Source organism: Penaeus japonicus, unplaced genomic scaffold, assembly GCF_977035675.1.
Source record: "Penaeus japonicus unplaced genomic scaffold, GWHDUDI00000001_assembly GWHDUDI00000011, whole genome shotgun sequence".
NCBI classification, from domain to species: domain Eukaryota; kingdom Metazoa; phylum Arthropoda; class Malacostraca; order Decapoda; family Penaeidae; genus Penaeus; species Penaeus japonicus.
This window is the reverse complement of record NW_028234413.1, coordinates 32,666,395-32,678,894: the sequence shown is the minus strand read 5'-3', so window position 1 is coordinate 32,678,894 and position 12,500 is coordinate 32,666,395. Positions and strand designations below refer to the sequence as shown.

General features: G+C 42.5%; 2 protein-coding genes across 6 annotated transcripts in view; one reads left to right on the top strand and one right to left on the bottom strand.

Annotated features, from left to right (window-relative positions):
• The window catches only part of LOC122246711 (1-acyl-sn-glycerol-3-phosphate acyltransferase epsilon), a 22,237-nt gene extending 21,823 nt beyond the window's left edge, over positions 1–414 (top strand). For all 4 annotated transcript variants that reach the window (XM_043005446.2, XM_043005444.2, XM_086541904.1 and 1 more), the window contains one exon: positions 1–414. This exon is cut by the window's left edge and continues 1,799 nt beyond it. The gene's annotated coding sequence lies outside the window, so the exon portion shown is untranslated.
• A 436-nt stretch (positions 415–850) lies between these two features.
• The window catches only part of LOC122246710 (uncharacterized), a 62,238-nt gene continuing 50,588 nt past the window's right edge, over positions 851–12,500 (bottom strand). Inside the window, exons 3-12 of one of the 2 annotated variants that reach the window (XM_086541903.1) lie at positions 11,607–11,669; positions 8,438–8,516; positions 7,724–7,932; positions 7,304–7,491; positions 7,005–7,144; positions 6,413–6,699; positions 5,875–6,009; positions 5,469–5,693; positions 4,111–4,262; positions 851–3,946 (exon numbers count right to left, since the gene is read on the bottom strand). In XM_086541903.1, the coding sequence (XP_086398029.1) occupies positions 3,823–3,946; positions 4,111–4,262; positions 5,469–5,693; positions 5,875–6,009; positions 6,413–6,699; positions 7,005–7,144; positions 7,304–7,491; positions 7,724–7,932; positions 8,438–8,516; positions 11,607–11,669 (1,602 nt within the window). In that variant the 3' untranslated portion in view covers positions 851–3,822. Of the gene's footprint in view, positions 3,947–4,110; positions 4,263–5,465; positions 5,694–5,874; positions 6,010–6,412; positions 6,700–7,004; positions 7,145–7,303; positions 7,492–7,723; positions 7,933–8,437; positions 8,517–11,606; positions 11,670–12,500 lie in introns of both variants that reach the window. The other variant, XM_086541902.1, reaches the window with a different exon arrangement.

The window sequence follows — 12,500 nt, the reverse complement described above, 5'->3', positions numbered from 1 at the left end:
TTGGTATGCTGGTAAAAGTGATTTTTTATATTGATTTTAGCCTTAGGTGTTTATACTTTAGTTTTTTTTTTTCTATTTTCTGTTGTGTTTTACTTGTATGGTTACTACGCGTGTAAAAAGTACAATGTGGACTGATATCAGGGCAACATATTTTTACCAGAGTTGAGCCTAAAGAACATTTCTCTAATATTTGTAAAAGTATGAGATCCGTTGGTGCTAACCTCTTACAGGTAAATGCTATGAGGGCAACTTACATAAATGTTATGAAAAAGAAATGTGGAATTGTAACTTCATGAAATATCAGCTTCCTCTGATGTGAGAGTTTTTAAGAGCTCAAAATCAGCCCTACCTAAGAAGGCCCTGTCTTATGTGATAGATAGAACAAAAATCTGTTAATAAAATATCATACAATACTATGGTCACATTTCAGTTGCAAAAATTCCTTGGTAGAGAAAGGAGGATCAAGGTCATTTCTCATTATGGGGAGCAGCAATGATATTTAAAAAAGAAAAGAAATTCAGATTTTTTCATCAACAAGAAAAAAAATATAAGTATGTAAGCATATATACTCTTAATTCACACTAGAGGCAATTAGTTGTGTTTGCATGTGGTAAAGGAAAAGTGGATAGGACAAATTATAGATTCCAGGTTACAAAAAGGTTCTGAATAGTGACCTTACTTGTGGTTCAAGTAAGAATTATGTTGAAGTGAGAAAAGTAGTCATTGTTATGGTATGTCTTAGTAATGATACTGTTGATATAATTATATGAATAGTAAAATAACTACTAAAGAGAAACCTTTTTGAAAGCAAAATATTAATGTAATGTTAGGTTATTGTAAAGAGGGAAAAAAATGTTACCATTACTTTATTATGAAAAAGTATAAACACTGATACCAAATAAATATAATTCATTCTTGGGATATATTCTAAAAAGCAAAGTAAAAACTTGGAAATATAAAATTCATTCCTTCATTATTTTCAGTTACATACCTGAAAACACCAACAGCACTCAGTTTATATCCTATTATTGGGAACGAAACATTAAAAAAATAACAAGATATAGTGCACATTTCAAAATCACAGTAAGTAAATCAATTATCCATCAAAATCACTAGTGCATATAATCAATATAACACAACGTAATTATTATCACTTGTGTTATACTGCAGTCAATTCATGCATATATATATATTAATTAATTTGAAAAGAATACATAAATGTCCATTTATTTGTACAAAATTGTTATGATATTGATATTTACATATCTATGAACCTTTGCTCCTCTTAATTGGTGCTGGTCAGTGATGCAACACCATGCCCTTCTTATAAAGAAACGGGCAGTTACCCGACACCTTTGAGGATTAAAGTCAGAGAGTAAAATATACAATTAACAGTCCTCCCTTTCCTTTATAATGGATTTAAAAATAAAGCCTCACTTGTAAGGTAGGTTTTAAAAAATATCTTTAAATAACCCTTTCTATTTTTTATACAAACTATCTTGCATGGATTTTCCTATCATTTATGCCCGATTACTATGTAATGTTTTCAGACATTTAAAAACACCCTTTGTCTCCTATGCATAGACCTAAGAAAAAGATGAATGCTTTGAACTTGCATAAAGAATTGGCATGCATTTGCTTTGCCTTTGCATATTTAAATATAAGCAAAAGCTCATTATGTGATACAAAATAAGATGCTTGTGTCTGTGAAACAAATTCAAATATTTATATCTCTTCACAGTAAAATGAGTTTAATCAATAGGACTAATCTTGATGCATATATACATATTTTTGTTATTCCACTACTATAAGCAGGTGAAATCACAGACAACATCCTCAATGACTCATTCATTTCAATCATCTTATAAAATCTTTCTTCACATCACAATCATGCTCCTTTTCATTTCTGTTTTAAAAATGGCTTATATACACATCTATTTGTTTCTTGGTGCGAGTATGATCTTTACAAAGATTTTTTTTTTTCATTTTAATATCAGTTAACTACTGCTGTCTGTCAGAAGTTCTTGGACTAGGGATTATTCCAAGTGGACAGTTATAGTGCTATTGTTACCATATATAAATATATGGAATATTAGTAACAAATGGAAATAGAAGTGATGGATGAAAGTTTATGGAATAAAAATGATATATGGTATTAGAAAGGACTTATGATTAGGAAAGATAGAAAGTATTTTTAACATGCAAGTATGACTCCCTAGTCATCTGTGACAGTACAGAAGATAGTATTATATGGAAGCATGGAAAGGCGGGCTTGCCCTGGTGCACATAAGCATCTGCTTCGCAAATCTGGCTTAACCTTAAGCATGGAAAATAATAGCAATTGTTTTAGGACACAGAAGTCTCATCCTTTAGTTCTAAGGTCCATTAAAACACCTCATGCTGTTTTTTTCCACCCAAAAGGTCAAATTTAACAGCACTGACTCAATTAATGTATTAAGTTGATAAAGAATATGATATTTGACTGGTTTGTAGTACTGCACATGTCCTTAAAGTAATGGGAGTGATGTTCTTGCATAGTTAATATAATTGGTGAAATATAACAAACAATGAGAAAAAGTGGTATATTTGAATATTAACTATTTTTTTATATACAATAGATTTGCAGGAATGGATTTGCACCAGTTAGTAAAAGGTTTATGGGACAAGAAGCAGTTATGAGTGGAAGTAAATTAAGAACTAAACCTCCATTAACAAATATAAATACAAAATACATGAAAAAAATGCATAATTGCACAAAAAACTATATCTATCCTATGCTTTAAGCCAAACTTAATAACAAGTTTATAGTAGCAGCAAGCAGTGATCTAAATGAAAACATAGTCTATCATTAAGAAAAAGTGCCATGTAATTCAGGATATTGTCTTTTGTTTATCATACACAATGCCGAAAATAGTAATAAACACTCAAGCATTTTTTTAAAGACATAGTTTACACAAAAATAAGCTGATCATTCTTTAATCAAATCCAAAAGTATAGCTAACAGCACAGAAGGTTAAAAGAAACACGGTATGAATGAATGAAGAGGACTCTACTCCCTGAGAATGACAGGCAAACCAAGTCAGAGCTGTTGCCTAAACTCTCCCTAGACAAGTAATGAAGGAGTGTGAAACTGGGCACTGAATACCCACTGGCCCAATCCCTATTCCGAAAATAACCTCGTACGCAAACACCAAACTTAACAAGCATAAATCAGTGTTCATTCACACCATAAACTGCATTATATACATGTAAAAGACTAAAACATAACAGGTTTGTCTGTGGAATGAAAATATATATCTATAACCATGTACAAATGACCGAAGGTCTTCCTGGAGACCGTAATAATGCTTCATACATTATGTACATTTTTAAAAAATAAAACCATTTTTCATACAGTCACCAAGTGTAGCAACTTATCAATATCATCATTAGTGTTGCATCCCCGTGGCTTTAAAGTGACACCAGTAACACCGTCAAATACAAGGGAATATTTTTGTTTATTCACAAATACAATTACTAAATAAAAATGTAACCATAATAGGTTTTAATCTTTAGAATATCCTATTTGCAAGAAGATGTCGAACATGTGTCAACTTCACTATCTTTTTATCCGAATGGTACTCAATATAAATCAGACCACTAAATAACTGTACAAGGTATGCCATTATCTGGGCTTGGTCAATTGTGAAGCAAATTTGGCCCTGTCTACGTGTTTATGTATATACATCAGTCACATGTAATCACATATGTAATAGACAAAAAACAGTATACGATGTCAGCAAAATTTGGAAATACTAAAAACCCTGACTCCTAAATCATAATTCAAAGATCAGGAGTAGCAACAACAGACTGTATCCAATGGCGGTAATTCGAAACGCGAGCGTAAATGCCAAATTTACCTTTCTTTCCACATCCCTCGCCGAAGGAAGTTATTCCATAAATGTACCTGCAAATAAAAATAAAAATCGGGATGTTTAGAATGTTAGTACTAGGGTCTAATTAAGCCAAACGCTGTTAAAAGTATAATAAACATGGCAGATTTTAACAAGAGTCTACATAATAAACATGGCAGATTTTAATTAACAAGAGTCTACAAAGTGATGTTCTCACCAGCGGCCGTGACGTTGGCAGAGGAGCGGGCCCCCGGAGTCTCCCGCACAGGAGTCCACTCTGCCCTTCAGATATCCTGCGCAGAACATGTTGGAGGTTATGTAGTAATCCTCATACACTGCCTCGCAAATCTTGCTGGCGATGATAGGTACCTAGAAAATTTGCCGAGGAAGAGGGAGAGGAAAGAAGAAAAAAAAAATTATGGTAAACTGACAAAGTGGGAAAGAAAATTAACTGCCATTAAATGCACTGGTATTGTTTGTCATTATATATCATTCAGTTACTGAGGAATCTATTGGTCACTGTTTTCTGATAGCAAAAGACCTGGGTGACAGCACAGAAACACAGAATAAAAGCTGAACTCGTGAGGACTGAACACAACAGAGGCAACTGAAGCTTCGAGCAAGAGTTTCTCTGCCAATACCTGCTAGGTCGAAGGCATTGCTGGATGAGTACTCTTCCTTCCTCCTTCAAAAAGGTGATTAACAGATACTCGTAAATGCATGGAAATGCCCTTAAATTAGTTATTACAGTGTGCTGTTAATACTGTATGGATATGGTTGCTTCATAAGACTCTTAAGTCTTTATACTATGAGGAGAATGTGCCACCACTTTGTTTGTGCTTGTATATCTGTGCCGTATGTGTCTCCCTTTCTTTGGGCTTGTCATTATTTCTGTTTACAAATAAGAATGCTTTCTCTCTCTCTCTCTCTCTCTCTCTCTCTCTCTCTCTCTCTCTCTCTCTCTCTCTCTCTCTCTCTCTCTCTCTCCTCTCCCTCTCTCTCCTCTCTCTCTCTCTCCTCTCTCTCTCTCTCCTCTCCCTCTCTCCTCTCTCTCTCTCTCTCTCCTCTCTCTCTCTCCTCTCTCTCTCTCCTCTCTCTCTCTCTCTCTCTCTCTCTCTCTCCTCTCTCTCTCTCTCTCTCTCTCTCTCTCTCTCCTCTCTCTCTCTCTCTCCTCTCTCTCCTCTCTCTCCTCTCTCTCCCCCCTCTCTCCTCTCTCTCCCCCCTCTCTCTCTCTCTCTCTCCCTCTCTCTCTCTCTCCCCCTCTCTCCTCTCTCTCCTCCTCCCTCTCTCTCTCTCTCCTCTCTCTCCCCTCTCTCTCTCCTCTCTCTCTCCTCCCCTCTCCCTCTCCTCTCTCTCTCTCTCTCTCTCTCCTCTCTCTCTCTCTCTCCCCTCTCTCTCTCTCTCTCTCTCTCTCTCTCTCTCTCTCTCTCTCTCTCCTCTCTCTCTCTCTCTCTCTCTCTCTCTCTCTCTCTCTCTCTCTCTCTCTCTCTCTCTCCCCCTCTCCCTCTTTCTCTCTCTCTCTCCTTCCCCCACGCCTCCTATCTCTCTCTTCCTCTCCCTCACCACCACTACTACCTCAGCTTCGTGAAGGACATCAGTGCCGAATAAGTGGGTGTTCCTCTCCTTGCCCCACCCGATGATGGTGCACTTATCTCCCACGGGCAAGTTAGCGCCTTGCTCGGGCAGACAGGCGGGGGCAATGCGAGGGGTTGTGGCGACTGGTTCCGGCAGCTGTAGGAGGGCTACGTCGTTGTCCACGGTCGTCGAGTCGTACTTCGGGTGGATGACAGTCCGGGAAACCTGTGGGTAAGGACTTGGGTTGATGATATTTGCTGTTCGATATTAATGTATGCTACTACAATCATATATTAATCTAGTTGTAAAAGAGATCTACTGATTTTTTTTTTTTTTATTATCTTTTTTTTTTGTATCTTGACTGTCAATGCAAATCACGTCGACACCGTAAGATCCATATCCTGACCTTATATTCCACTTCTGCGCCTTCTCTCAGAGCCAGGTCGTGTTCGCCCAGACGGACGAAGAGCTTCCTCCTGACGCAGTGAGCCGCCGTCAGCACCCACCTCGACCCGACCAGAGTCCCTCCGCAGAAGGCCTCCTGTGATTCGGTGGAGGTTTGGGGGAGAAAATAGGGTTGAAATGCGCGGCTGTGTTTCGACTCGTCGATCATATTTTTCTGTTGCTCTGTATCTCTGTTACTTCTTTTGTGTCTGAATCCGTTTACTTCCCATTCCATTATACTGCCGAATCCTTTTTTTTCTCATTTCAAAACTGTTTCTAAATCTGTATCTGTTTGTTTGTATCACAATAAAATCAACCTATACGTACAAGACAGAGGCTTCCTTTCCCCCATTCAAAAACAAAAACAAAAGAATCCTCAAATACAAATATAATAGCTCCCTTCCCCACCCCCCACACACACATACACTAAATATCAACCCTCCCTACAAAGCTTCAAACAAGATAAAAAAAAAAAAAAAAAAAAAAAAACGACCTCTGACCTGGAATCGGTTGAGGATGACGACCTGCCACGGCCACTTGCCCTTCTGCGCCTCCCGCCCACCGATGATCCTCAGGTTCCATCCGGGCGTCGTCACGTTGCTCACGCCGCACTTCCGGGGCAGCGTCCTCTCGTCGGCCCACCTGCTCATGGCGGACGAGGCGGAAGAGGAGGTGGGGGAGGAGGAGTAGGGAGAAGAGGGGGATCTCGAGGGGGAGTTGCGGGAGGTAGAGGTAGAGGAGGAGGGGGAGGAAGAGGAAGAGACTGTGTTTCTGTCGTCCTCTTCGTCTGGTGGGGAGAGAGAAAGGGGATTTGGATTTCGTGGTGTTGGGTCGGGCCGCTTAACATTAGTTGGGGTTGGGATCGGTTATTCCTATTCATTTCTTGGGTATATTTTTTCATGAAGTCAAGAAATCTTGCTCTTCAGGCCTTTATTTTTTTCAAAATATCATCGATTTTCCTATCAAATCTGCTTAATTTGGCGTAAAGAGTAAAACGTATTTCGCGAATATTCTCTCCATCAAAACAAACAGCAACAATAACATAGACAAGACGAAACATCTTGACACAATAGCCACTAAATTTCCCCTCACCATTGGTACCGGCGGTCTGGTGCTTGCGCGGGTGGTATCGGCTTCTGCGATACCATTTCTCACAGAGGGAACCTTCGACGTAGCAGTAGGCCTCCTCGTTGACCACGCTTCCGCCGCAGAACAGAGGGTATTTGCAGGATCTGATGAATAGGATTTGTGAGAGTTTAGCTTGGATGTGCAGGGTCATGCGTATGCGCGTGTATTTGTGAGTACATGCACATATGTATTGGGTGTAAATACTACTACATACGCAAAATTCCCACACAAAATTCCCACCGATTTCCCTTCGGCCAACCGACCTGTATCTCCTCGTCAGACACGACCTGCTGCAGGCGGACCAGCGAGACCACCGCGTGTAGAACATGGAGTTGAAATTGAGCAGGACCCTCATGTCGTTCCGCGGGGGCTGTCGAGTGAACTCCTCCGGCTTGATGATGTGGAAGGGACGTCGCCCCGAGCACCTCCCGCCTCGGCAGCTCCTCTCCTCCTGAAGGACCGGACACAAGGGCAAAGTCAGTGGGTGGGATCACGTGCATAGCAGGGAAGAGGACAATGCCTTTGCACGTGCATGTGTGGGATTGACACGCATATGTGTGGAGCAAAAATCGAAATAAATCCACAGTGAACTAGATGCTATTATCATATCCAATTATATAACCATATAATCCTCATATATGCTATTACTACGTATCCTATTATAAGCATCAGTGAACACAAACCTTGAGGAGTCCGGTACCACACACGGCGGGAACACGGCAGGACCTCTGGCGTCTCTGCTTGCAGCGCCGGGAGCAGCGCGACCACTTGCTCCACTGGGAGTACAGGCCGCCCTGCAGGTCAGCCAGGTCGCCCGGTAGGCCGCTGCTCACACGTGTGGCTCCTGAGCCTGACCCGGTGTCCAGGACCGCGCGGGACTTGCTGCCGGACTCTGCGGGGAGGGTGGAAAGGCTCTCTCAGTCGGACTATGGCCACAGGACTCTTACTTTTGATTAATGCAAAGTAAAATTGGTAATGTTCGCGTTGGCTTTCGCAGAACGGAGAGAGAGGGAAACTATAGAGGGGGGAAGAGAGGAGAAAGAAGGAAAAAAGGAGAGAATGAGAGAGAATGAGAGAGAATGAGAGAGAGAGAGAGAGAGAGAGAGAGAGAGAGAGAGAGAGAGAGAGAGAGAGAGAGAGAGAGAGAGAGAGAGAGAGAGAGAGAGAGAGAGAGAGAGAGAGAGAGAGAGAGAGAGAGAGAGAGAGAGAGAAAGAGAAAGAGGGAGAGAGAGAGAAAAAAAAACACAATCGATATTCAAAAAGAAATAATTAAGAAAAAGAAAAAAAAAACGAAAAGAAAACCAAATAACAAACGAGAAGAAGGAAAACCAAACAAAGATGAAGGAGAGAAGACCCATTTCCGTGAGCCACGACAGAGCCATGGTAGAGCCACTTACCTGGAGGCACGGTGAGATAGTGAGCCCCGTGGTGCGGCCGGCGGGTCCTGCTCTCTGTGGCTCCGTGGATTTCGTTGGGCTGCGGGGAGACACGTGCTTTACGGAACACCAACGTTTCATTGACTTTTTTTTTTTATCTTGATTTGTCTTTTTTCTTATATTAGAGGGGGGTTTGCTTTTTTTTTTTATTAATATCTTATGTTAAATCATAATCAAATCACAACATGTCTTTCTTTTAATTCTATACTATGAATCACTGTAATTCCTTCACATTCCATTTTCAATCGTTGCAAATTCTTCATGATTCAAATCACTAATTAACGATTTATGCATGAATGAAATAGAAGTGTTTAAAATCTGTCTTACGTAAAACCCAGGTTGCTTTAATTGAGACTTAACTAACACCCAAACACATAATTCGGGGGGTATTAGGGTAGATGCAGGTCAGAGGTAGGAGGAAGAGGAGAGGGAGGATAAGGAAGGAGGAGGAGGAGGAAGAAGAAGAATAGGAGGAGGAGGAGGAGAAGGAGGATGAAGAAGAGGAGGAGGAGGATGATAAAGAAGAAGAGGAGGAGGAGGAGGAGGAGGAGGAGGAGGAGGAGGAGGAAGAAGAAGAAGGAGAAGAAGGATGAAGAAAGAAAAGGAGGAGGAGAGAGATGAAGAGGAGAAGGAGGAGGAGGAGAGGGAGGAGCAGGGGAGAAATGAGGAGGAGGAGAGAGATTAAGAGGAGAAGAAGGAGGAGGGGAGAAATGGTGATGATGATGAACAGAGGAGGAGGAGGGGAGAAATGGTAATGAAGATGAGCAGAAGGAGGAAGAAAAGAATGAGATAAGAGGTACATGAAGAAAAGGAGAGAAGAAGATATGAGAGAGAAGAAGAGAAGAAGAAGAGGAATAGAAGAGGAGCAGGAGCAGAAAAAGTCGTACCAAGTAAAATAATTTTTACGGGTGAAAGACCCTAAGAGGCATAGCTGATCCCTGTGACAGGATTGACCTCCTAAGATACAGTGCCACCCCCTCCCCCCTTCCCTCCCTCCCTTCCCCTCTCCCCCCTTCCTCCCTTCCCCTTCCCTCCCTTCCTCCCTTCCCCTCTCTCTCCCTCCCTCCCTCCCTCCCTCCCGCCCGCCCGCCCGCATCCCTTAACGTTTGGGATATGCGATGTCTTTCCCTTTTGCATTAGTGCGTCTGTTGTCTTCATTCTGCGTGAGAAATGAAAGAGAGAGTGAGACAGAGAATATGTGATGTGTTGAGAGTGCATAATTGTGTGTGTGTGTGTTTATTTGTATGCTTATGTGTTTGTTTGTGTGTCTACGTGTGTTTATGTTTGTTTGTTTGTGTGTGTGGTGTGTGTGTGTGTGTGTGTGTGTGTGTGTGTGTGTGTGTGTGTGTGTGTGTGTGTGTGTGTGTGTGTGTGTGTGTGTGTGTGTGTGTGTGTGTGTGTGAGACCGTATGTGCGTGCATGTGCGCACGTGTGTGTGCGTGTGTTTATGTGTGTATGTATGTATGTGTGCCCGCACAAGCATGCGTGTACGCAGACTCCAGATAACCATCACGGCGACATTGGCATAATTAGCGAAAGTAAAAAGTATCACGCCTGGCCTAGGTGACGCCGGGCCAGTCATGCGGCCTTGCATGGCGAGGATGAGAGAGGCTTGGTCATGAGGAACAGTTTGCGCAACGTGGGAAGGAGTGAATGATTAGTTCAGGCCTTGTTGACAGACATGGGGGAGAGGAGGGGAGGGGAGGGGAGGGGAGGGAGGAGGAGGGCCGTGGTGGTTAGAGGTGGTGTTGGGAGGGTGGGGGTGGTGGTGGTAGAGGGGGGGGTCGATGGAGGCGAAAGTGGAGGTAAAGGAGTGGTGGTGGAATGGAGTGGAAGGGAGGAAATGGCGGTGGGGGTTGTGGTGGGGGAGGCTGTGGTGGTGGAGGTGGAGGTGGAGTGGTTGATGGTGGTGATAGCAGAGGTGGTAGTAGTGGTAGTTGCGGTTAGGATGGCGATGGTAGGTGGTTGTAGTTGTAGCAGAGGCGATGGTGATGTTCGTGGAATGAAGAAGAGAATAAAAAAAAAGTGTAGGAAGAAACTAGAAAGTATGGAGATGAAAGAGTAAAAGAAAGGGGAAAGAGAAAACACACACACACACACACACACACACACACACACACACACACACACACACACACACACACTCACACACCCTCACAAACAAACACACACATACACGCGCACAGACTCTCACACTCCCATTGAGAAGTAAAACGTGAATGACTGCCCACATACGACGCAAAGTTGCAACGTTGGGAAATAATTAGGAATCGACACAAATATCTCATTGTCGAAGGTAATCGTAAAGAGATACTCAAACACTTACAGAGAGGAGGAGGAGGAGGAGGAGGGGATGGAGGGAGGAGGAAGAGAAGGAGGAGGAGGAGGAGGAGGAGGAAGAGGAGGGGGAGGGGAGGAGGAGGGGAGGGGAGGAGGAGGAGGAGGAGGGGATGGGGAGGGGGAAAGAGGGAGAGGAGGAAGAGGAGGAGGAGGAGGAGGAGGAGGAGGAGGAGGAGGAGGAGGAGGAGGAGGAGTAGGAGTAGGAGTAGGAGGAGGAGGATATGGAGGAAGACGGAAAAGAGAAGGAAGAGGAGGAAGAGAAATGGAGGAAGAGGGAGAAAAGGAGAAGGAAGCGGAGAAGGAAAAGAAATGGAAAAGGAGGTAGGGGACGAGGATTAAGAGAAGGAAAAGGAAGGAAGAAGAAGAGGAGTCAGAGAAGAAAAAAGAAGGAAATGCAGGAATGGAATATTAAGAAAAGGCAAATGAGAGAAGAATGAAAAGGGAAATGAAACTGCAAGAAAACGAACAGAATGAGGTTGAAAATGATACAAGAGTGAGAGAATCCCCTAAAAAGAAATACAATACAACAAAAATACCCATGTAAGAAATTATACCATATAAATTCCCGCTCACAGGTGAACGTAAGTTGAACCCCTTGGAAGAGAAAATGAATACAAAGGAACAGGAAAATGAAGAGGAAGAGGCGAAAATGAAAAAAAAAGAAGCAAGAAGGAGGTGGTAAGAGGAGGAAGATGAAAAATAAAATCACAACACATCGCAAATGATGAAGACAAAAGACGACTTATTTTTCCCGCCAAAAAGTTCGCCCCGAAGGTAAACAAACACCAACCTGTTCCCACCAGCGCCTCCATCCTCCCCAGGGTCGAACTTCAGGTCCTTTGGCTAACGATGCCTGTGGAAGAATATAAAAAAAAACGAATTACAAAAAAGCAAGCCCAAGAAGAACCATCAAGGAAAGAATAACAAAAAAAGAAGAACAAAGAGAATTCATGTCAGCAAAAACAGACGGTGGAGCACGCGGAACCGCCATCCCGCAGTGAGATCCGCATGGCTTTAACAGAAACCGCAGTGATAACAGATAAAACCCCACTCAAAGGTGAGCGTAAGCTAAAACCCTTGCAAGAGAAAACGAAGAGGAGGAAGAGGAAAATGAAGGTGTGCGAGGGAGGTGGAAGGAGGAAGAGGATGAGAAGAAAAGGATAGGGAAAGGAGCAGGGGTTTGAGAAAGGAACATAAGGAGGAAGAAATAACAAAAGATTAACGACAAATCATGATAAAATAACAAATATAGTGTCACAAAAAAAAGACCGCAAAAATAACAATACAACAACCAACACCAAAGACAACAATAATAAAATGGTATTGCAATTATCTTCATCATACCCACCATCACCTATTGCACCACAAAAGAAGAAAAGTCGAAAAAGAAAATGCAAACCAGATCACGTTACACAACCCCCGAATAACGACCTCAAACCAGAATCACTGTAAACAGACCCCTGTTACGGCCATTCCTCTGAAGCCGATCATCAACATTGCTGGTATGCCGCATGCTATGTCTTGGAGCTTCCGCATGCCACAGCCGCAGGGCAAGTCCTCTTACGTATGACAAATGTTCCGCCAAGATAACATATACGAGGCGGACACAGTGACGTGTGTCTGCCATGACGTCACGGGTATGCTCAAGGAACTAGTGAATGGGCCTGATGGCTTTAGCCTGAAA